Source organism: Pithys albifrons, chromosome Z (genome assembly GCF_047495875.1).
Source record: "Pithys albifrons albifrons isolate INPA30051 chromosome Z, PitAlb_v1, whole genome shotgun sequence".
Classification (NCBI taxonomy): domain Eukaryota; kingdom Metazoa; phylum Chordata; class Aves; order Passeriformes; family Thamnophilidae; genus Pithys; species Pithys albifrons.
Window position 1 is genome coordinate 56102977 of NC_092497.1, and position 25098 is coordinate 56128074.

The following is a 25098-nucleotide window of genomic DNA, read 5'->3' on the forward strand; positions in this document are numbered from 1 at the left end:
AAGGAGGTGCTGTTGCCCTCTGTATCAATTACTGGATGCAGTGCATGGAGCTCCACCTGGGGATGGATGACTGAGCTTATGGATCAGGATCAAAGGGAGGGCAGGGCCAGGTGACATTACAGTGAAGGTCTGTACAGGCCACCTGACCAGAAAGACCAAGCCAGTGAAGCCATCAACAGCCTCACTTTCACAAATTCTGGTCCTCATGGGAACTTCAGCCATCCTGATCCCTGTTGGAAGGTACACAGAAGGGCACAAACAGTTCATGGAGCTCCCAGAATGCATTGATGACACCTTCCTTCTCCAAGTGCTGGAGGAGCCAACAAGGAGAGGTGCTATGCTGGGCCTCTCACCAACCAGGAGAGGTTGGTGGGGAATGTGAAGCTCAAGGGCAGCTTGAACTGCAGTGACCATAAAATGGTGGAATTCAAGATCCTCAGGGCAGCAGGGAAGATGGGCAGCAGGCTCACTGGACTTCAGGAATGCAGGTTTTGCTCTCTTCAAGGTTTCCATGGTAAAGTGCCAGGGAACAGCCCTGGAGGGAAGAGGGACCCAGGAGAGCTAAATGATACTTAAGGATTGCCTTCTCCAGGCTCAAGGCTAAGGCACCCTGTAATGAGAAAATCAGGGAAAAGCACCAGGAGGCTTGCATGAATAAAGAAGGATCTCCTGGACAAACTTAAACACAGATGGCTTACAAAGGGTGGAAGTAGGGAAAGGTAGTCTGGGATGAACACATTGAAATTGTCAGAACAGGCAGGGATCTGATGCAGAAAGCTTGAGGACTGGCAGAAGAAAATTTGACCAGGGATATCAAGGGTTAAAAAAAAAGCTTCTCTAGGGACATCAGGGATAAAAAAACAGACTAGGGGAAATGTGGACCCTCTCAGGGAGGATATGTGAGACCTAATTATGCAGGACAGAGAGAAGGCTGAGGTTCTCAATTACTTCCTTGACTAAGTCTTCACTAGCAAGTGCTGTAGCCACACTGCCCAAGTTGCAGAAGGCAGAAACAGGGACTGGGAGAATGAAGAATCACATGCTGTAGGAGAAGATCAAGTCTGAGCCAGTTGAGGAACCTGAGGGTGCATAAGTCCGTGGGACCTGGCAAGATACACCATTGAGTCCTGGGGGTACTGGTGGAGGAAGTGACTAAGCATAAATCTCATTTTTAACAAAGGGAAAGAAGGAAGACCCAGGGAACTGCAGGCTGGGCAAGTCTCAGCTCAGTGCCTGGCAAGATCATGGTGCAGGTCCTCCTAGAGATTATGTTAAGGCATGTGGGAAATAAGGAGACTGGTGACAGCCAGCGAGGCTTCACTAAAGGCAAATCGCACCTGTCAAGTCTGGTGGCTTTCTACAACTGGAGTTAGAGCTCTGGTGGATGAGGGAAGTGCAACAGATGTCATGTACCTGGACTTGTGGAAAGCATTTGGCACTGTCCTGCATTACATCCTTCTCTGTGAACTGGAGAGAAGTGGATTTAACAACTGGACCATTTGGTGGATAAAAATTGGATGGACGATCACACTCAAATTGTTGGGTCAACATATCTGTGTCCAAGTGAAAAGCAGTCTGGTGTTCCTCAGGGGTCAGTACTGGGACTGGCACCTTTTATCATCTGTGTTTTCAAAGTGGATAGTGGGATTTAATGCACTCTGCTCGAGTTTGCCAACAACTCAAAGCTGGAGGGAAGGGATACCATTCAGAGGGAACTGGACAGGCCTGAGAGGTGGGCCTGTGCCACCTTCATGAAGTTCAACAAGTGCAAGGTCCTGCACCTGGATTGTGGCAATCCCAAGCACTAATACAGACTGGGCAGAGAATGGATTGAGAGCAGCCCTGCAGACAAACACTTGGCAGAGCTGGTGGAGGGAAAGCTCCTTATGAGTCATCAGGTGCACTGGCAGCCCAGAACAGCAACTGTGTCCTGTGCACTGTGGGCAGCAGGTCAAAGGAGGTGATTCTGTCCCTCTGCTTTGCTCCTGTGAAACCCCACCTGGACTGTTGCCTCCAGTTCTGCGGACCCCAACAGAAGAAGAACGTGAGCCTGCTGTAGCACATGCAGAGGAGGCCACCAAGGTGATGAGTGGGCTGGAACACCTCTGCAAAGAAGACAGGCTGAGAGAGTTGGGGCTGTTTTGCCAGGAGAAGAGGAAGTCTCTGGGCATGCCCTGTAGCACCTTCCATTACCTGAAGGAGGGCTGTAAGAGAGCTGAAGAGGGTCTTCTCACAAGGGCATAGAGTAATAGGACAAGGAGGAAATCACCTTAAGCTGAAGGAGGGTGGATTCAGATTAGATATTAGGAAGAAATTCTTTGCTGTGAGCATGGTGAGACACTGGAACAGGTTACACAGAGAAGTTGTGGGTGCCACATTGGGGTTGGAATTGATGATCTTTAAGGTCCCTTCCAACCCAAACCATTCTGTTTATTAAGATGTTCTGTATCACAGGCCATGTGTCATCTGTACAACAGACATGTATTTTGTATAACTGGAACAATGGGAATACAATTTTCTCCAGGAGACAATGTCTTGAAAGATAAGAGAGAGAGGAGGGATCAAAATACTTGATTTCTTGGTAATATTACAATTCTGATGAGCATTGCTACTGCTTCTACCACCCTTATCAGGTGGACCTAAACCTGACCTTAGTATGAAGACTTATCAGTATCTCAGTATATGTTGCTTTTTCTTGTTCATTAAGCTATTGAGATTAAATTTGCCTGTATAAAGTCAGACTTTGAATCAAAATGCTGTTCATCATCTTTCATGTCACAAAGTATAAGATCTCAGTTAAGCAGAAACAAGGAGGTCCTGCTGCTCAGTCACAAGTGTCTTACTGATAGTACCTTGTCTGGCTCTGAAACTGATGTGGGAGTTTTGGGAGCCAGAGCCATTCCCTGCAATTCAGGTTTTTCTGAATGTTTCTCAAATCTGCCTCTTACTTTTTGATTCTGGTACCAAAGTTGCTGATTTTCTTATGTGGGCCACAGGGACCATAAGGCAGTGTGGGACTCTTGAGAATATAATATTAAATGACTTTATAGTCTGAATATGTGTAAATGTATCCTTCCAGTTAGACTTCTTAAGTACGTTGTTTTCTTAATGTCATTTTGTTCTGCTGAAATTTAAATTGAAATCCATATTTTTGTTGTTACTTTACATTTTAAATCTCCTTGATAACAGAAAACTTAGTCCAACTCCTTTCAATGCAATTGGGCAGATTTTACTTATCTAGTATTCATTGGTGACGATTTTCTGTTGTAGAATCATAGAATGGATTGGATTGGAAAAGACCTCCAAGATCATCAAGTCCATCCCTTGGTCCAACTCCAGTCCCTTTAGCAGATCATGGCACTCAGTGCCACGGCCAATCTCAGTTTAAAAACCTCCAGGGATGGGGAATTCACCCCCTCTCTGGGCAGCCCATTCCAATGCCTGAGCACTCTCTCTGCAAAGAAGTTTTTTCTGATCTCCAACTTCAATTTCCCGTGACAGAGCTTGAGCCCATCGTGCCCCCTTGTCCTATTGCTGAGTGCCTGGGAGAAGAGACCAACCCCCACCTGGCCAGAACTTCCCTTCAGGGAGTTCCAGACAGTGCTGAGGTCACCTCTGAGCCTTCTCTTCTCGAGGCTGAACACCCCCAGCTCCCTCAGCCTCTCCCCACAGCACTTGTGCTCCAGTCCCTTCTCCAGCCTCGTTGCTCTTCTCTGGCCCCACTTCAGCCCCTCAATCTCTTTCCTGAACTGAGGGGCCCAGTCTCATCAAATGAAATAACTCTTGTAAGATTTTTATTTCTGTGAAGAATGTTGTAGTTATAGCAGGTCCCTTGTGGTTGAATAACTGTTCTAAAAAACAACAATGTAAATTACTTTTTTGTCTTTCAATATGCACAGTGAAGACTGGCAAATGTCAGGGTCGGGCTCAGTGTCGGGAAGTGGTTCAGATTCTGAATCAGAGGAGGATAATGAGAAAAGCAGTTGTGAAGAGAGTGAATCTGACTATGAGCCAAAAAACAAAGTCAAAAGCCGGAAACCTCCAACCAGGTAAGAAGCTGGACATTTGGATACTCTGGTACTATTTCTAATAAGCAGTTGAGTATTTACTACTGCTACACATGTGCCTGAAAACATTAATGCTTATTTAAAAAAAAAAGTACTTTTATTTTAAAGTTACGCAGCATAATAACACGTTGATGTTTCCTTGTGAATACCTTTCCCTCTTTGCTTTAACTGAAAGTGGAGTCACTGCGCATTCGTGACATATGTGTATTCAGAAAGCAATGCAGTTTTATTGCTCTCCCTGTTGAAACTTCATTGTTGTGTCATACCTTATTGTCTTCAAGAATTAAGCCAAAAAGTGGGAAAAAGAGTGCAGGACCAAAAAAGAGGCAGATTGATTCGTCAGAGGATGATGATGAGGAAGATGATGACGATGATGATTATGATAAGAGGGGATCTCGTCGCCAAGCAACTGTCAACATCAGTTACAAAGAGGCTGAAGAAACCAAGACAGATTCTGATGATTTGCTAGAAGTTTGTGGAGAAGATGTCCCACAACCTGAAGAAGATGAGTTTGAGACTATAGAGAAGTTTATGGATAGTCGAGTTGGCCGAAAAGGAGGTATTTTTTTTTCAGTGTTCATCCTGGTGTGCATTGTGATGCAACCTCAGGAAGTCTGAGGTATAGGTCACCTGTGAGGTTTATAAAGAGCAATAATTTTAAAGTTACCAAAAAGTCACATTGTTTTGCCTTTCATATTCATAAGGATGTTCCTTGCAGAGTGAAATAAAAAAATCCGTACCTAAGTAGAAAATAGAACTTCAGTGGCAGGTAGCTCTGTATGACATAAATGCACACCAAATTGTTATGCCACTGTTTGTACAGTTCAGTGATGCTTGATCATCTAAATTACATGCAGGGGAGTGGAGAAAGTGGACTAAATAGGAGAGCTGACTAATAGTCTGAACACTGAAGGATGGTGTTGGCACTGAGATTTCAGTTTCTGCTTTACAAGTACAGAACAATGTGTGGAATGGTTACTGAATATGTCTAAAATTTCAGTGGTGCACTTGTGTGTGAATAATGGTAGCCATGCCATATTTCCAGTATTAATGGCATGCAGTGTCTAGCAGTACTGCTTTGTGTCTGTCTGCAAGTTCAAACCATAGAATAATAGAACAGTTTGGATTGGAAGAGACCCTAAAGATCATTGGTTCCAACCCCTCTGGCATGGGCAGGGACACCTTCCACTAGACCAGGTTCTTCAAAGTCCCATCCAACCTCACCGTGCTGGTTTAAAGGTAAACCATCATGACAAATGAACACAACCCAAGAGAGATTACAAATCAGAGCTACTATTTGCTAAAAAGATTACATTAAATACAATGACAGAGACAAAAATAGGTTTTAAGCCACAAAAACAGGTATATATACCCCAGCACCCTGGGCCACAAACAGTTGTGTTCATTGGCCCCTGAGCTGAGCACCACTTGATCCCTCTGAGTGCAAAGTAAAAGGAAAGGAAGCCTGTTGATAAGGATGGGGATTGCAGTCTTTTCAAGAGTGGCAGTTGCAGTCCTGTTGAGGTTCTGGTTCTCCTCTGGGTCCAGTGAGTAGTACCAGAAGTCCCAAACCCCCAAGATTATGTATGCTCAGATTCAGGTGGGAATGCCCAGTACCTTCCCTAGGGCGGGGGAGTTTCACAGTGGGGGGTTTGCGCTGTGAGTCATGGTATAGTTTTGGAATCTTTGATGGTCTAAGTCCTTGGAACTGCCCATTGTGCCAGTCCCTGATGGCCCATTAGCAGATATGACTCCTCAGGCTTGGTGTGAAGTGCCGATGCCTCCCCAGAGGAGAGTTACCACTCTGAGTCATTGATGTGAAGAGAGAAACACCTCCCCTATCTTACAGGCTTCTTTAACACTCAGCTTGTAGCCTGAGTGGTCAGGTGTGCCCTGGGCAGCTGCTGCAAAGGATCCATTATTAACTGTCCATCAGAAATTACATAAATGGTGTAAAATGCACAGTTTTGGTTAGACCCCCATAATGATGAACTGGTCCTGGCCCCTGTAACTAGGACACTCATTTTGAACACTTTCAGGCATGAGGAATCAAAAACCTCTCTGGGAAACCAATTATAGAACTGCAGAATAAAATCACAGAATCAACTAGGTTAGAAAAGACCTCTGAGATCATTGAGTCCAACTTTTGTCCTAATATCACCCTGCCTACTACACTGTGATGCTGAGTGCCACATCCAGTCTTCTTAAACACCTCCAGGGACAGTGACTCAACCATTTCCCTGGGCAGCCCATTCCAATGTCCAATCACTCTTTCTGTAAAGAACTTCTTTGTAATGTCCAACCTAAACCTCCCCTGGGGCAGCTTGAGGCTGTGCCCTCTTGTGCTGCTGCTGGTTTCCTGGGAGAAGAGACCAACCCCCACCTGGCCAGAACTTCCCTTCAGGGAGTTCTAGACAGTGCTGAGGTCACCTCTGAGCCTCCTCTTCTCCAGGCTAAACACCCCCAGCTCCCTCAGCCTCTTCCCACAGCACTTGTGCTCCAGCCCCTTCTCCAGCCTCATTGCTCTTCTCTGGCCCTGCTCCAGCCCCTCAATCTCTTTCCTGAACTGAGGGGCCTAGAACTGGGCACAACTCTCAAGGTGTGGCCTCACCCTGCCCAACAGAGAGGAAGGAATCACTTCCCTGATCCTGCTGGCCACACTATTCCTGATCCAGGCCAGGATGGCACTGGCTTTCTTAGCGACCTGGGCACAGGCTGCTTATGTTCACGTTTCAGTCAGAACCCCCAGGTCCCTTTCTGCCTGGCCCCTCTCCAGCCACTCTGTTCCCAGTCTTTACTGCTGCAGGGGATCATTGTCGTCAAAGTGCAGGACCTGGCAATTGGTGTTGTTAAACCTTATCCTGCTGGAATTGGCCCATCTCTCCAGCCTGCCCAGGTTCCTCAGCAGAGCCTTCCTGCCCTCCAGCAGATTGACACTCCCTCTCAGTCTGGTTTCATCTGTAAATTTGATGATGGTGTACTTGATCCACTCATTCAGATCATCACTGGAGGTATTAAACAGGACTGGGCCCAACACTGATCCCTGGGAATATCATTAGTGACTGGATGACAGTTGGATACAGCTCTGTTCCCCACCACTCTGGGCCCAGCCATCAGCCAGTTCTTAACCCAGCACAGAATCCTCCTGTCCAAGCCATGGGCTGCAGCTTTGCCTTGACTGTGCCATGGGAGACAATGTCGAAGGCTTTGCTGAAGGTCAGGCAGACACATCCACAGCCTTTCCCTCATCCACCAGGCAAGTCAACTGGTCATAAAAGGAGACCAGGTGGTCAGGCAGGACCTGCCCCTCCTAAACCCGTCCTGGCTGGGTCCGATCCCCTGTCTGTCCTTGTAGGTGCAACGTGATGGCACTTAGGGTGATCTGTTCCATAACCTTGCCAGGCACTGAGGTCAGGCTGACAGGCATGTAGTTTCCTGGCCCTTGGATGTCCTTCTGGGCCTTGGGTGTCCCATTAGCCAAATTCCAGTAATCCAAGATCTTCCTGCTGAGCCAGGACCGTGATAAATGATGGAGAGCAGCTTCGCAAGTTTCCCCACCAGATCCCTCAACACTCTAGGATGGATCTCCTCTGGTCCAACAGACTTTTGAGAATCCAAGCAGCTCAGCAGGGCACTAACTGCTTCCTCGTGGATTACAGGGGCCTGTTCAGTTCCCCATCCCTGTCTACTGGCTCAGGAGGCCTCTTGTCCTTGTCTTGTTGAAAACTGAGGCAAAGAAGGTGTTAAGTACCTCAGCCTTTTCCTCATCTTTGGTAACTATGTTCCCCTCCATATCCAACAAACAATCGAGGTTTTCCTTGCCCCTGCTTTTGCTATTGTATTTATAAAACCAAGTTTTGTTATCCTTAACAGAAATGGCCAGATGAAGTTCAAATTGTGCTTTTGCCTCTCTAATAATTTTTCTACAAGACATGTCAACATTCGTAAACACTTTGTGCTTTGCCTGCCTTTTTTTCCAAAGGTGATAAACTCTCCTTTTTTTTCCCTAAGTTCCTATAAAAGCTCCCTGTCCAGCCAGGCCAGTTGTCTTCCCCAGTGGCTCACCTTTTGGGACACGGGGCCAGCCTGCTCCTGTGCCTTCATGATGTCTTTCTTGATGTATGTCCATCCTTCCTAGACCATTTTGTCTCAGGGCTGTTTCCCAAGGTGGTCTCTGGCTCAACCTCTTGAATAGGCTGAAGTCTGTCCTCTGGAAGGCCCAGGCAGATACCCTGCCTTGTTTCACTGAGGATGGAAAAGTCCATCATTTCATGGTCACTGAACCCCAGACAGCCCCAACCACCACATGTCCCACCAGCCCTTCCCTGTTCGTAAACAGCAGGTCTAGTGGGGCCCCACCCCTGACAGGTTCTTGGATCAGCTGCAACAGAAAGTTTCCTCCACACATTGCAGGAACCTCCCAGACTCCCTCCTCTGATCTCCCTGCAGACATCCAGCAGGTTAAAGCATCCCACAAGAAAAGGGGCTGGTACCTGAAGTGAGTTGTAGCCAGGTGTGGGTTGGTCTCTTCTCCCAGGCACTCAGCAATAGGACAAGGGGGCACGGGCTCAAGCTCTGCCATGGGAAATTGAAGTTGGAGAGCAGAAAAAACTTCTTTGCAGAGAGAGTGCTCAGGCATTGGAATGGGCTGCCCAGAGAGGGGGTGGATTCCCCATCCCTGGAGGTTTTTAAACTGAGATTGGCCGTGGCACTGAGTGCCATGGTCTGGTAAAGGGACTGGAGTTGGACCAAGGGTTGGACTTGATGATCTCAGAGGTCTTTTCCAACCCAATCTGTTCTATGATTCTATTATTTTGAAACATTCACCAGCTGCTTGTAGAAGAATTCATCCACCTCTTCATCCTGTTTGAGTCTATAGGAGATTTCCACCAGGATGTTGGCCTTGTTGGCCTTCCCCACCAATTCTTACCCATAGACTCTCAACCTTGTTGTCACTGACCTTAAGTTCTACAGAGTCAAGAGACTCTCTAACGTAGAGAGCTTTTCCTCCACTTCTCACCTTGGCTGTCTCTCCAGAAGAGCATGTAGCCACCCATGGCAGCAATCCATGCTTCACCACCTTCACAGTAAAGAATTGCTTCCTTAAAACCTAACCTAAATCTGCTCTCCCTCAGTTTAAAGCCATTACTCCTTGTCCTCCCACTATGTAAACATGTATAAAATGCCTCCAGCTTTTTTGTAGGCTTGCTTTAGGTACTGAAAGGTGCCTCTCAGAACTTGTAATCTTCTTCCTCTCAAATTCCTTCTACAGTGCTGTCCCATATTCTGGCGTATCCCTCTCCAACACACAGTGTTGCTGCTGTGTTCTAAGCCTTGGCCACTAAGCTTCCTACATTTTTCCTGTGGAGATGATGTTACTGCATGTGATGCTTTTTGGTGTTGCCTCTCTCTGTGACTATCTGGCCCCAGCAGGTTGCTGTGCTCATTTCCTTATCAGGGTGTTCTCACAAAAATGAGCCTGTTTACAGCTGCTGGTGTGTTTCAGCTGCAATACAGTCTGTACTTAATTTACATACTGCCCTGGCAAGATAAGGGAGGTGGAAAAAATTAACAAAACATGTTTAGGAAGAAACAGATTTGTAGTATGTCTATTAGTAGGTTTGCCACATCTAAGGACTGACCAAGCATAACATCAGATGTCTTTTGTATGCTCAGAGATCAGAGTAATATAAAGATGACAAACACTGTTAGTGGAGTGTTCCCTGCTGACTTCTTTACAAACTAGGAACGCAAATAAAATTGTCATGGGGAAAGATATGCAGGCTAGGTGTAGAAGTTTTGCTTGCTTTTTTGATTCTCTTTCATAGAATCATAGAATGGACTGGGTTAGAAAAGACCTCCGAGAACATCAAGTCCATCCCTTGGTCCAATTCCAGTCCCTTTACCAGATCATGGCACTCAGTGCCATGGCCAATCTCAGTTTAAAAACCTCCAGGGGTGGGGAATCCACCCCCTCTCTGGGCAGCCCATTCCAATGCCTGAGCACTCTCTCTGCAAAGAATTTTTTTCTGCTCTCCAACTTCAATTTCCCCTGGCAGAGCTTGAGCCCGTGCCCCCTTGTCCTACTGCTGAGTGCCTGGGAGAATACTTGTGCATGTGTTGACATTACCATTGTTCAAATAATAGTAATGACATTAATAGTGTAGATGCTAATGAAGTATATGCTAATCTAAAGGTATCTTTAGATCTGCTGCATTTCTGGCTGGTTAACTTGGGGCAATGCACACTGACTCAAGGCTTGTGATGTGGTTTCTTTCTCAGCCACAGGTGCTGCAACCACCATCTATGCTGTTGAGGCAGATGGTGACCCAAATGTTGGGTTTGAAAAGTCAAAGGAGCCAGGAGAAATACAGTATCTTATTAAATGGAAGGGCTGGTCACACATCCATAACACTTGGGAAACTGAGGAAACACTGAAGCAACAAAATGTTAAAGGAATGAAGAAACTGGACAATTACAAGAAAAAGGATCAAGAAACAAAACGATGGTGAATATTTTTATGTGGACTTCCATGATGCATATTTTGAAACAATATAGGTGCTCTTTTGTGTTTCTGAGACCTCCTACGTGGTTTTGAGAACATAATTTTGAGTGTCTCTGTAACAGGAAGACCAAAACTTTAGAAGTTGAAGCCTCTTGTACATATCTCTGTGGGATAATTTTCTGAGCCTGATTTGTGTATATGTGATAAATGTGGTTTTAACAAATTGGGTAACGTTTAAAAATTAATAATAAACTGTACCTTTTACTAATTTTTCCATTATACTTCGATCAGAGTTCTTTAGGAATTGCTGCAGGTATCATTGTTTTCTTGGTGTGTTAAACATTTCAGATCACTTTAAAGAATTCTTGTTTCCAACCTGAGGTTCATCCCTGAGAACAAAAGCTGAATAAGTCCATGCCTTTTAAAGTCACTTTTTTGGTGTTCAGTTTTATTAGTATGTTCAATATAATCAATGAATGTTGGTGGGATTTTTAGCAACTAATCATAAGATGGATTCTTGTAGAGCAAACCACCCTGAACACTGTTCTGTGAAAATACTCTGTAAAATGCACTGCTTGTCAAGAGACTCGAGCACTGCAGTGCTATTAGTCATGCAGCTAATGGAGAATACTTAACTCTCAACAATAGGTGTTCTCAGTCATTAATGATGAGGCACCCAGGCCAGATGCAGACATTTTGCAGTAGGAATTTTGAATTTGTCCCTTCAAGAAAGCTTTCTAAGCAAGATTCCTGTGATGCTTACATTCAGAGCTAAAGAGTTCCTGAATTTTCTTAGCTTTAGAAACATGCAGTGTATTAAATGTTGTAAATTAATTCCCCTTACAGGCTGAAAAATGCTTCCCCAGAAGATGTGGAATATTACAACTGCCAGCAGGAGCTTACAGATGATCTACATAAACAATATCAGATAGTGGAGAGAATAATTGGTATGTTACAAACCTGGGGACAGAAAATTCTCAGTGTTGAGAATTCTGTATGTTCTCATCTTATGTTGCATGTGTGGTTAAGAAATTTAGAATAACTTTTTAATCCAAAAAAACCTTCAGATAAAGAGAAAAGCTGTGATACTGTGAAGCCATCTTCTGTTGTATTATTGCCTAAAATAGATGTTTTCATAGTGTACAGAAGTAAAACACTGATCAGCTCTCCCTGGTGCATTTCTGCAGCTCACTCAAATCAGAAATCAGCAGCTGGTTATCCAGACTACTATTGTAAATGGCAGGGCCTGCCTTACTCAGAGTGTAGCTGGGAAGATGGAGCTCTCATTGCCAAAAAGTTTCAGGCACGCATTGATGAGTATTTCAGCAGAAATCAGTCCAAGACCACTCCCTTTAAGGATTGCAAGGTGAGTTTGTAATTCACAATGAATTTATAAACAAAATATACCGGGTCTGACTGTGGTGGAGTTCACAGTGACCTCTACAGCCTGAGCTCTAGATCTGTGACCTGAATGATGTTGGTAACAGACAAGTGTTTTGGCAGCTGCTGAGCAGCCCTTGCAGTGTCAAGGCCTGTTCTGTGCCTTGTTTCATGCCCACATGAGCAGGCTGGGAGGAAACACAGCAGTAAAGCTGACCTGCAGCTGACCAGAGAGATACTCAATGCCATTTTATCTAACACTCAGCAGTAAAAGTGGGGGGGCTCACCAAGGGGTGGCTGTTACTTGGAGACTTGCTGGTCATTAGTCTGCTGGTGAATTAATGTGTGACTCACTTTCTGTCACTTGTGGGGGTTTGTTTGTTTGTGGGTTTTTATTTTCATTGAGTGGGCATTTTTTCTTCACCCAGGAAACTTCTTGTTTTGACCCACAGTTTTGTTCTCACTTTTGCCTTTTCTGTTCTCTCCCCTGGCCCTCTGGGGTGGAAATTGAGTAAGCAACTGGGTGGCAGCTTCCTGTTGGCCAAGTTCAAGCTCCCACATCAGTTACTACAGTAAAAATGTGAAATTATTCTATGAATCCAAATAGAAGATACATATTATGAATTTTTCTGGAAGGCTTTTCAGAATAGCATTAATGATTTATGGTAATATGTATGGAAAATAGCACTGCTAAGAGTAGTTTTTTGTGGATACTAGTCCTCTGCATTTTTACTAGCACTCAAAGATGAGTTTGTTTAGTATTGTAGTTTACTTTAAAAGTAAACTTGGAGTGAGTTAATGTCACTCCTGTTGTGAAATACAGATTAGCAATTAAACTAATTTCAGCTTGCAAAGTACGTGGTGTTTTTATATGGCCTCATTTCCATCAGTGGATAAAAACTAGAGTTGATTGTCTCGTAGATACCTACTGTTATTTGAAGTCATTTTGGTACCTTCAGTCAGTAGTGGGACTGATGATCAATTTGCTTTTTACAGGTTCTGAAACAGAGGCCACGCTTTGTTGCACTAAAGAAGCAACCATCTTACATTGGAGGACAGGAAAGTTTAGAGTTAAGGGATTATCAGTTAAATGGATTGAATTGGCTTGCTCACTCGTGGTGCAAGTAAGTATAGTCTGAAATAAGTTTATTTATTTGAAAATTGTAAGCATTTGTAAAACACTGAAATGGATTTCTCTGTATTATTTTCTTTACAGTGAAGGCTTTCATGCTGTAAGCTCAAAGTAGAGATCTGGGGGGAGTGGGTTTGCTCTGAATGGTTCCAAAACTTATGATTCCGTGGCTGTTTCCAACTAAAACCAGCTAAGATTTGTTGTTACTTTGCGTTCAGTTTCTTATAGGATAAGTTGTATTTTTAAAAAAGAAAACCCAAATGAAGCTCGGCTGAAAAGTTAACATCAATATTGTAGTTTTAATGTAATACTCATGAGGAATAATTGCAAGCTTTTTGTTAATTTAAGGGGATGGGGAGTTGGAAATAGTTTTTATGGAAAAATAATGGAAGTAAATTCTTCAATATGTATAGTTGCAAAATCTTGGAAACTTGCATCAATGGGTCTTAGGCTCATAAACTTATTTTTTCTTATCCAATCCTTCCCCCTCTCTGAACCTCCCCTAAATTGTTTTGTTTTGTTTTTCAGAGGGAATAGCTGTATTCTTGCAGATGAAATGGGTCTGGGTAAAACAATACAAACCATTTCTTTCCTGAACTACCTGTTTCATGAGCACCAGTTGTATGGGCCTTTCTTGTTGGTTGTGCCACTTTCTACCTTGACATCTTGGCAGAGAGAGATTCAAACTTGGGCTCCTCAGATGAATGCTGTAGTTTACTTGGGAGATATAACTAGCAGAAATATGGTGAGTATCTCTCTTTATCTTTGGAAAGTCTTGTAAAGACTCACTGTTTTGATTAGGACTGAACAAATACTCTCTGAAGCCCTGTGGCTTTAAGATTCTTTCTGCTTAGTAGTAAGCAGAATTAAAAATTTAGTCTTGCATTTGAAAATGAATTGTTTTCTTTTATGTGAATTTAGGTGAATGTAATAAAAATAAGTATGTAAGAAAGCCTGTGATGGTCTCAGTTTATTTCCTGAAAGGTGGTTGGTTTGTTTCCTTAACATTAGAAATTTTATCCATTAAAGTAAAGAATTGTTGTATATGTTACACAGGGGTGTGTGGATAGATAGATAGATGTATGGATGTATGGATGTATGGATAGATAGATAGATAGATAGATAGATAGATAGATAGATAGATAGATAGATAGATAATGTGTGTGTAATGTTATATATGTGTGTTGGCCTTCTGTTTTGTCATCATTTATTTCTGTAGCTTATGGTTTACATGATTCTTTTTGTAGATAAGAACTCATGAATGGATGCATCCACAGACCAAACGATTAAAATTCAACATACTTCTAACAACATATGAAATTTTGCTGAAGGATAAGGTAAGTGCACTTCTGTGGGGAGATGATGACTTCTTCAGTATAGAATTGTCTTCAAACCAGCATGTATTTCATTTGTGGGTCATTATATTTCTGGAGAGTTTGACAGATTCTTGCATTTGGAAATATGACAGTGCATTATTTAGGGGTTTGATTTTTTTTTCTTGGAGTGCCTTTTTTACGCACTTCATGTATGTGTGGTGAGGCTTTCAGCCTTTTTCCATTTTGTGAAGTGGGTAACACTTCATTTTCTCCAGTTTGCTTGAGAGTCTCATTACTGTAACGATTTTCTCCCATCTTCAGGCTGTTCTTTGCAGACAGCCCTCAAGGAGCTGAAAAACAACTCAAGCACTATCCCCAAATATGATACAGAAATATGAAATCCCGTATGGGTTTTGTGTGGTACTGTGCATACAGTAGTATGTGTACATGTATTAGCACTCTCTCCATAGTGGTAACACACAGAGTTATTGTCAATCCTAACAGGATGTGGAAATTATTACAGATATTCAACAAGCAGAACATTTTTACTTCATTTGTTTGTACATGCTGGAAAGAAGTCAGTAATTTTTTTTTTAATGCCAAGGAAAAATTAATGTGGGTCAGACTTGTGGCAATTCTTTTTAAATTATAAATTTAACTTATGCTTTCTTGGGAGATTTACATAGCTTTTCATTGAACCTGGGAAAGGTAAAAGCCATAATTAGTACTAAAAACATATAGCTGTCCTTATTTTATTAAAATGAACCAAGAAATTATGTTGTTTATAGCTTGATTGTATAGTGTTGGAAATTATGTGGTGTGTTTATTTGTATAATGTTTCTCCTCCTTCTCCATTTCTTTAAGTCGTTCCTTGGTGGTCTGAATTGGGCATTCATAGGAGTTGACGAAGCTCATCGTTTGAAAAATGACGACTCTCTTCTGTATAAAACTTTAATAGACTTTAAGTCTAACCACCGTCTTCTCATCACTGGAACCCCTCTGCAAAACTCCCTCAAAGAGCTTTGGTCTTTGTTGCACTTCATCATGCCAGAAAAGTGAGAGTTTTTTGTCAAGTTCGTTGTTGGGAAGTAGTGCAGTGATCTTGAGAATCTGTAGGAGTAGGGAATTGTACTGAAAGATAATTTAAGTGTTCTATGTAAAATACTTGCACGTATCTTTTCATCCCGGTCAGGTGAGTAATGTGGTAGCAGTTGACACCTCTTCCCATTTTAACCAAAGGGCAAAAATGATGGATTGATTTATGTGCCAGAACCTGGAAAAAAGGCTTCATCTTAGCCTAAGAGGAAAACCGTATGGATTTACCTGGGGGAAGTAGAATGGAATATTTTTTTCTGTGTTAGCACTATTAATGAAAAATTTGTAGCAAGATGCCCAGAATCGTGTGGTTCAATCAGAGAGCTGTTTCTCCCATACGTGTTGCATACAGTGAGTTTACTGTATTGGCTTTATTTTGTACTGACCTGCGTAGACCTGAGATAAATCAGAGCTCATGTGGGAGCACATGTTCCTGTGGACACCTTGTAAATGCCGTGGGTTGTACTGACTTCTTTGGAACTCTGCAAGCAAAGCCTCTGTGGCCGAGTCCCTGTTCTTCATCTGATCACACAGTCTGCTCTAGCCTGTTAGCAGAGACCACAGCTACACTCCAGCTACACCATGCAAGGTGCAACACATAAAGTAGATCCTTGTTCCCTTGCACGCCCTTCAGCAATGCAGCTGGTTTTTATGCTGCTCTTGATAAAAAAACCTAACAGTGGAATTTTCTCCAACCATCTAGGCAAGTATCCTTGCAGGAAGGGAACAATGTTGCATTTCCCTTGGGGGATCAGATGTTTTCATTCTGTAGATGTTATGGGAAAATTCCATGCGTCTATTTTCAGACACAGTAATTTGGGATTTCTTGTGAGGTGAAAATTCAGAAATTTAATAAACAAAACAGAAGGGAGTGGGGAAGAAATCTGGAATGTGTGTGTGCTTTTGTGGTATATTTATACATGTTCTGTGTTTGTGTTAACTGTTTTTCTTGAACTTTGCTTCATCAGATCATGCTCAGTATGTCTCTATTTTATGCTCATCCTTGATTATGTTAAAGGTTTTCCTCCTGGGAAGATTTTGAAGAGGAGCATGGCAAAGGGAGAGAGTATGGTTATGCGAGTCTTCACAAAGAGCTTGAGCCATTTCTGCTGAGAAGAGTTAAAAAAGATGTAGAAAAATCTTTACCTGCTAAAGTTGAGCAGATCCTGAGAATGGAAATGAGCGCATTGCAGAAGCAATACTACAAGTATGTGCCAACTCATAATAAATTGTGCTGTTTCAGTGATATCTCTACATGCAATTTACTGAATTACAATGGTTTGTGTACTTATAGAATTTGAGACTTCTGTTCACAGCAGTGCAATTCTGTGAAGTGAGGGCTCAGTAATTACGGTGGTCTAATGTCTATTGATGTAGTTTCTTTTGTTTGGCATATTTATACATTCTTTTGGGAGCTGGTTTTTTTTCTTTAACTTGTTCATATTTTGAGAGTTTACATCTGTCTTGCTTCCAAATATGGTTAGAAGTTACCACTATTATACCTCTTATATCGTAGGTGGATTTTAACGAGGAATTACAAAGCCCTCAGCAAAGGTTCAAAAGGCAGTACCTCAGGCTTTTTGAACATCATGATGGAACTCAAGAAGTGTTGTAACCATTGCTACCTCATTAAACCGCCAGATGATAATGAATTCTATAATAAACAGGAGGCCTTACAGGTAATGTCACTTTTTTTAAAAAAAAAAGAGCAACATTTTACTTCTGTAGTATTCACACAATTGTATAGTGCTCTGGCAGTTTATTAATTCTTATTGAAGTGTATAAAGGAAAAACAGGTTCTGTGGAAAATGTACATCATGAGTTTTTACAGTGAAGTAATTTTTGTTTCTTAATTGAAACTGAATAATTGACAGAGAATTGACTAAATAAATATCCCCAGTTTTAATTACATGCTATTGTATAAATGTTTTAAAGGGTAAAATTCTGAAGAGTGTCAGTTTGCCTTTTTATTTCCTGCCCAAAAGAAGAAAAGCAATAGAAAGAAAAGCAAACCTGAAATTAATGTCTAACCAACTGCAGAGTATATTAGTGTTGGGATTAATTTATTTGCAATGTATGTTTCTTGTTTTTTGTAGCATTTAATACGTAGCAGCGGGAAACTCATCCTTCTTGACAAACTACTGATTCGTCTGCGAGAACGTGGCAACAGAGTTCTGATCTTCTCACAGATGGTGAGGATGCTGGACATCCTGGCAGAGTACCTGAAATACCGTCAATTCCCATTTCAGGTAAGAGTCTTTGGGGTTGTAGCAGCTGAGAAGCTTTGATCTTCAATATCAGAAAAATCTTTTCTTCAGTGGTGTCAGAGCTCTGGAACAGGTTGTGCAGAGGTTATGATATCCCCCTCCCCTGTGAAGGTTCAAAAGCTTGGACATGACCTTGGGCAGCAGGATTGAGCTGTCCCTGCCTGAGGGGAGGGCATTTAGACAAAATGAACCCAGCAGTCCCTTTCAGCCTCAGCTGTTTGTCATTGTGGGACCTTTACCCCTTTGCTTAAGGAAACACAGGAAGAAAATGTGCTCTTTTTCTAGAAAGGGACTGGCAGTTGCTCTGTGATAAATAGTATCTTGAAATGAAACAGTTGAATTAAAAATTATATGAAGTGTTTGATTACTTTTTTCTCCCTTCACATATCAGCTTTGGCAGCTGAGAATTCAAGTTGCTCTGATCTTGAATGTAAGAATTACTTTTTAACAGTAGTATTCCATCTCTTTAGAGACTTGATGGATCAATAAAAGGGGAATTGAGGAAACAAGCACTGGATCATTTTAATGCAGAAGGATCAGAGGTATGATTTTTTTTTCCTGAGGAATCTGCTTTATTTTCTCAAGAAGTGTAAAAAAATTCACAAAAAGTAAGGCTGAAAAAAGTGAGTAATATATCAATAACATGGAAAATTCATTGTTACTGCCTAACATATAAGGTTTATATAATCTTTTCTTTTTAAGAAAAGGTTAAGCAGAAAAGCATAAATTAGGAAAATGGTAGCTAATTACTCTATAAATGGTGCAAAATTTTAACTTCAGCTTTGTTCCCGTGTAGAACTTAGCAGTGTTTACAAGACCATTGAACTTAGACAAGCAGTTAGTATGGAAAAAATCTTTTGGCAATGGGCAGAACTAACTTTGTATATCATTGCATGAACAACCATATTTTAATTGTTTCAAATATGACTTCTGTTATTTTCATTTGTTGCTACCATTTACTTGCCCCAGAAGAAATAGTAGATTTCTAGTTCTTTGTGAGCAGCCTGTTAATATGTGGGAGTTTGTTATGATCCTGTAGATTCTGAACTGAAATATTGGTAGCTTGTTTAGGATTCCTATTATGAAAGCCAGTTTGTACCTTTGATCAGCTTAAATACTTTGTTCCACGCTGGCAGATTTGGGGGAAGGGAGATTGATTTGTTTTGGTTGGTCATTGGGGTTTGGGTTTAGCTTGTTTTGTTTTTTAATCAGTATTTGAAGGATAACATTTGTTAGTTGCTGCTGAGCTCGTTTGTGCTTTATAGAGGGAGAAGGACTGGCCTCCATATTGATTAAATACAGAAGCTAATTCTGTTTCAGATTTCTTGTATAGACATTGTTGATTTTTTCTGAAATCTTTGCAGTTATGCTGTACATTTTTGAGATGAAGAGGAATTTAAATTATGCATTTCCAAAACTGAGGGAAACTACACATTTGTGCAAGAAACAAAAACATGTTCTCAGTTTTATTTTTTTACTTATTTACTAAAATTTCATAACATTTTCTATGGTTTTCTCTGTAATGTTTGTATTACTGAGCTAAGGGATACCTGGAAATGCTTAACACAATTCTCAGGACCATTTCCTGAGTGTAATGGTTTCTGTTTCCTGTAACTGTACTGAAAATTGGATTTATTTGGGTTTTTTAATCTATTTTATTTTTGTCTTAGATTTCTTGTTTTATTCAATGTCTCAAGATCCTGCTGCAATCTTTCATAGTTATCTGTGATTTGATAATTCTGTGTTGTCAGAGGGTTTTGCCACCTTGTTGCCTATCCCGTTTTCATATTGTTTATGAACGTGTTGAACAGCACTGAACCTGGCGGAAGACTTTTGCTTCCTGTCTCTTAACCAGTTACATACTGGCTCTGACATGGCCCCCTACTCTTGCAGGGCTTGGGTTGGGGGTGGGAGAGTGTTTTTGTCACATTCAGTGCTTTGACAGTAAGGTTTTTGTACTTTTGGGCTAACCTTTTGTTCTGTGGGGATGTTTTGGTCAGTGATCATCTTCTGGAGTGCTACTTCCTTTAAACTGTTGAGAAGTCAGTAACTGTCTAGGAAAGAAATTGATAATCAGCACTTGCTTTATATCATAGAATAGTTATGGAATTGATAGTATGTGTTTTGTAGTCACACTACATACACAAGAGTCATATTGGTTCCTTTAGGAATATTCCACTTACTGGATATAAAACTCTTTTTTCTTTATGATTTCAGGACTTCTGCTTTTTACTGTCCACCAGAGCTGGAGGATTAGGTATCAACTTGGCATCTGCTGATACTGTGGTTATATTTGACTCTGATTGGAATCCGCAGAACGATCTGCAAGCGCAGGCAAGAGCACACAGGATTGGACAGAAGAAACAGGTACACTCAGCTTTAAGCTCCAGACCTGAAGGAGAGTTCTGTACATTAGCTGTCTATTCTCTGTCTGCTCCATTCAGTCTTCATGTATTTTTAAGATTAACTTTCTGCATATGGCCAAAAATGTTAGCAGTGCTCTTGTTTTTTCCTAAATGTCCATATAGGGACAAATAACATGGCAGCTGTGGTGTTTAGATGGGACAGGGAGAAGAGTTGCCCTCTTGTCTTGGCATCCTGTCACTCTAGACAATAACTGCTACACCAGACACATCCCCCTTGCTTAAATATTTTTTAGTTCTCCTCAGGATTGTTTCTTTCTTGCAGCAGACTTACAGTAACAATTAGAAATATGACATTATTACCTGTGGCAATAATTACTTTGTGCCGAGTCACTGAAGGAGTAAGAGTTTATTTATCTGGGTTTCTAAAAATGTTTCTGTAAAGACCGTGGTGACATGATTGAACCAGTATTTCATATGTGAAACACATCAGTACATTCTGAAGATAAGCAGTGAAGACTGAGATTTCTCCTTCTGTGCTTACGTTTTTTTTAAACACCCACAGGTGAATATTTATCGACTGGTCACGAAAGGATCAGTGGAAGAAGACATCCTTGAACGAGCCAAGAAAAAGATGGTGTTGGATCATTTAGTAATTCAGAGAATGGACACTACAGGGAAAACTGTGCTGCATACAGGCTCTACTCCTTCAAGGTATATTTGTATCTGTTTCTATACCAACCTACCCTTAGGAATATTTCACGTGGTTAATGAGAGGCAAAATAAGGTTAAATTAGACACAAAGTCCTTGCAGATTTTTATTTGCATATGAAATATGTATTTCAAATATAATAGAGGGTTTTTATTTAGCAGTAAAAAGAAAGCTTAAATGACTCAAGATTATAGAGAACTTTTTCAAGTTAATAAGTTAAAATGTTTTTCCTGAAACATCGTTTATTTCAGCTCAACACCTTTTAATAAGGAGGAGTTATCGGCCATTTTGAAGTTTGGTGCTGAGGAACTTTTTAAAGAACCTGAAGGGGAAGAACAGGAGCCCCAAGTAAGCAGTGTATCTGGATAGATAAAACAGCTGGAAGTATGTATGAGTTATTTAACTGTGAAGAGAAACTTCTATGGATTTTTTTTATCCTTAGGAAATGGATATAGATGAAATCTTGAAGAGGGCTGAAACTCGGGAAAATGAGCCAGGTCCATTAACTGTAGGAGATGAACTGCTTTCACAGTTCAAGGTATGGCTTCCCTCCCTTTCCTATCATAATTATACTTTTCTTTATAAAAAGTACTCTTTTTGTGTACCCATCTGTGTCTTCATTCTTAGAAAATAAGTGCCTGAGTAAATCAACTGTATCACTCTCTAATGAAATACCTTTTCACCTATACATGATACCTACCATCAGTATAAGAAATTAAAAATACATGATATATTTTGATAATAAAATAGAATATATTTAATGAGTGTGTTAATGATTAGAATTATATGTAGTTTTGTGTTCTATTTACTACCTTTGTTAGGCAGCTGTGGTATAACTGAATGCAACATGCAGTTTGTGTTTCATAGTCAATCATTTCTCCATGTTGCTTTTAGCCCTGAAGTAAACCTGAACATCAGGTGTTTCTGTTAAGCACATTAAATATGTGTACAAAAAAAAAAAGCAGAGCTGTTTGTTTAGTTTAGGAGATTATTAAATAGCTCTCCTGCTGATTGCTTATTCACAACATATTTTGATATCTACAGTATTAATGTTTGGTTAGTTTTATATTATTATAGTTTCACATTAAGTCAGGCATTCAAATGTCAGGCCTATTTTGAAGAAAGCTAAACAACAATCATACAGCCACAGGGGAGGTGTTTATTGTGCATCCATGTTAGTCAGCCTTTAAAGGAAGAAGAGGTTCTCCTTGTTTCTCACCTTAGCCCATGCTGAAATGGGTCTGTCTTTTCTAAATGAATAAAAACACTTTCATTAGATACTTGTTTCATTGTTTCATAAAGCCATTTGCATGTCTAAATTTTATCTAAATATTATCTAAATTTTACATAGATTATAAGCATATGTATAAATAGAATATATAAATACATAATACATATAAATGCATAGAATGTGCCATCTGTGTATTCTTAAAATAGTAGTTAATGGGTCTTTTTCAAATGGTGTCATTGATAGTGTATTGACTTGATGAAACTCTGTATGTTCTGGTATACAAGGTGGCCAACTTTTCCAATATGGATGAAGATGATATTGAGTTGGAACCAGAAAGAAATTCAAGAAACTGGGAAGAAATCATTCCAGAGGTCCAGAGGCGAAGAATAGAAGAGGAGGAAAGACAAAAAGAACTTGAAGAAATATACATGCTCCCAAGGATGAGAAACTGTGCAAAACAGGTGTCTCTTTGTTCTGACTGACTGGTAGTTCTGTGTTGCTGCCTGTTTAGTTTGTTGCTGTTGGGTGGGCCTTGTGTTTTCCCTTCCTTTTATGATCACTGTTTTTTACAGGGTAGGTAAAACTTACTTATGTTTATTAATCATGTGGCTTTTAACTACTTATTCTGGAATTCCAGATAAGCTTTAATGGAAGCGAAGGGAGGCGCAGTAGGAGCAGAAGATACTCTGGATCTGACAGTGATTCCATCTCAGAAAGAAAAAGGCCGAAAAAGCGTGGGAGGCCACGAACTATTCCTCGAGAAAATATTAAAGGATTTAGCGATGCCGAGATCAGGCGGTAAGATATGGAAGGACAATGCATGTTTGAAGGGGCAAGAAGTTACCATTATGACTATTATTAGTATTGAAAATACAGAAGGCAGTCAGTCTATTTTTCCTGAAGTTGTTTGAGATTTTTTTATTCTAGGCATTTAATGTTTTTATCTTGTGCGCTTTGTGCTGCTGGCATAATGAACTGTCCTGGAAAGATTCTGAACTCATTTTAGTGAGGTATTAAGTTTGAAAAATATTCTTGAGTGGTTTATTTTAAGTCCTGCAAGCCATGAAGACAGTGATTTCACTGACAGTGATTTTACAGTGGGTGAACTTTTCTTTTAAAAATAAACAAAATAAGCTTCCCACCATTTTACCTAAAAACTGCAGTGCTGAAAGGATATATAAATAAATTGCTGACAAATGAAAAAAAAAAGTGTATTTTGTTTTCTTTTTAAACTTCTTGGCACCATAATCGAATTGTTATAACATCAGGCTCTTTAAAATATCTAAAATCTTATTTGAAACTTGTGCCACTATTTACTAAAATATTTTGGGTTCATGAAATGCTACTTTGCTTCTGAAATTTCAGAAATTTAAGTTTCTGAAATGCTACTTTGCTTCTGAATTTAAGCATGTTTGTTTAAAATGCTGTAAAGCTTTCAAAGTATTTTTGACTTGAGGAATAACTTGAAAAATCCTTTTTGCCTTTCCATGTCATCCAACAACAAATTGGGACTTTTTTCAAGGCTATTATTGTGCTTGCAGTGGCAATTTGAGACATTGGTTGCTGAGGAAATTTTGTTTCTTTTCTAAAATTATTTTTATTTATTTTATTTTTATTTAATTTCCTGTCTTTTCCAGCTATCTCCGTCTCCAGTTTCTTTCCATCACTTAGACATTTCCACTGACAGTTTCTTTTTTGTCATTTTCCAAAATCTTCCCATTACCCTGTTGCAGATTGCTCCTTGGAATAACTATATCACTATAATGCATAACACAATGTCTGAAATCTTGGTATGCTGTAAACGCACATTTTATGCTTAGATACATACAGCTGCTGAATCTTCAGTCTTGTGAAACTAATAAAGTAATTTCTGAAATAAATGATACCTTCTATTGTTTTATTTGCATAATTTCTTAAACCAATAAAACTGATTTGTTTGGGTTATCTGAGTACCTGAAGCCACCCTGCTCACTCTACCTTTTTTTCTCCCCATTGTCCATACATCATTGTACACAATTTAAAACCAATGCTGTTTGTCAACAATATATTTAAATGGCAAAATTATTTTCTGTCAATAGGTTTATCAAGAGTTACAAGAAATTTGGTGGCCCTCTTGAAAGGTAAAGTTGTTTGATTATTATTTGTGTAGCAACTTGGAATCTTGTTTTCATAAAAATTAGAATGTACCATGAAACTTTAGACAGTGGAGAAAATACATTATCTAGTTTCTTACCTTGAATAAATAGCAGTACTTTAGATTGCTACCTCCCACTTCTATGTATGGTATGTGTGCAAACACCCACGGAGGAGACCTTTCCACTTCCAGGAGTGCTTACTCTTTATATTTATATTTACCTGCTGACTTCTTTAATCTCCATTTGTGATGATCATGGTTGTCATGTTTGATAACCTGTTGAAAGCCTATCAATTTATCCACTGCCAAAGTTAGTGTTGCATTTTTCATATTGTCAGTTCTTGTTTTTAAGCTTTCTTCATTAATCCTATTTTAAGAAAAACTTCCCATCCTTATTTTCCTTAAAATATTAATAGTTCATTTGAACATATGATACATATATTTGTATTATATGATGATTCCTTTTCTAAAGAGATGTGCAGTAATTCAATTCAGCACTAGATTTAGTACCCTTTACGCCTCTTGTTTTAATGTCCTCTGATACCTGAATCATTTATGTGTTTTTCTCTTGGATCAAAATTGTACCCAGTGTAGAAAGCACAGGTGACTGATACCTGGTCATTTCTCTTGTACCAAAATCTGAAGAAGTCATCCACAGCTGCCACAGTTTCAGAGGATAAAAATGTGTGTTTGTTTCATTACAGGTTAGATGCTGTAGCTAGAGATGCTGAGCTGGTTGATAAATCAGAGACAGATCTTAGACGTTTGGGAGAGCTTGTACATAATGGATGCATTAAAGCCTTAAAGGACAATTCATCTGGACAAGAAAGAACAGGTACAGTGCTCAGGGGGCTTGAGGGGTCAATGAAAAACATCAAGGCTGAATTACCCATGCT

At 40.4% G+C, this 25098-nt stretch overlaps 1 protein-coding gene across 3 annotated transcripts in view; it reads left to right on the top strand.

The window, feature by feature from the left end:
* CHD1 (chromodomain helicase DNA binding protein 1) overlaps positions 1-25098 on the top strand; it is a 70609-nt gene that overhangs the window by 30191 nt on the left and 15320 nt on the right. For all 3 annotated transcript variants that reach the window (XM_071580933.1, XM_071580931.1, XM_071580932.1), the window contains exons 6-26: positions 3900-4049; positions 4349-4626; positions 10350-10575; positions 11419-11519; positions 11760-11938; positions 12949-13076; positions 13613-13829; positions 14332-14421; positions 15265-15455; positions 16514-16702; positions 17012-17174; positions 17592-17744; positions 18233-18304; positions 19980-20129; positions 20691-20839; positions 21089-21185; positions 21280-21375; positions 22353-22529; positions 22706-22866; positions 24147-24188; positions 24907-25037. In XM_071580933.1, coding sequence (XP_071437034.1) covers positions 3900-4049; positions 4349-4626; positions 10350-10575; positions 11419-11519; positions 11760-11938; positions 12949-13076; positions 13613-13829; positions 14332-14421; positions 15265-15455; positions 16514-16702; positions 17012-17174; positions 17592-17744; positions 18233-18304; positions 19980-20129; positions 20691-20839; positions 21089-21185; positions 21280-21375; positions 22353-22529; positions 22706-22866; positions 24147-24188; positions 24907-25037 — 3140 coding nt within the window. The remainder of the gene's footprint in view (positions 1-3899; positions 4050-4348; positions 4627-10349; positions 10576-11418; positions 11520-11759; positions 11939-12948; positions 13077-13612; positions 13830-14331; positions 14422-15264; positions 15456-16513; positions 16703-17011; positions 17175-17591; positions 17745-18232; positions 18305-19979; positions 20130-20690; positions 20840-21088; positions 21186-21279; positions 21376-22352; positions 22530-22705; positions 22867-24146; positions 24189-24906; positions 25038-25098) is intronic.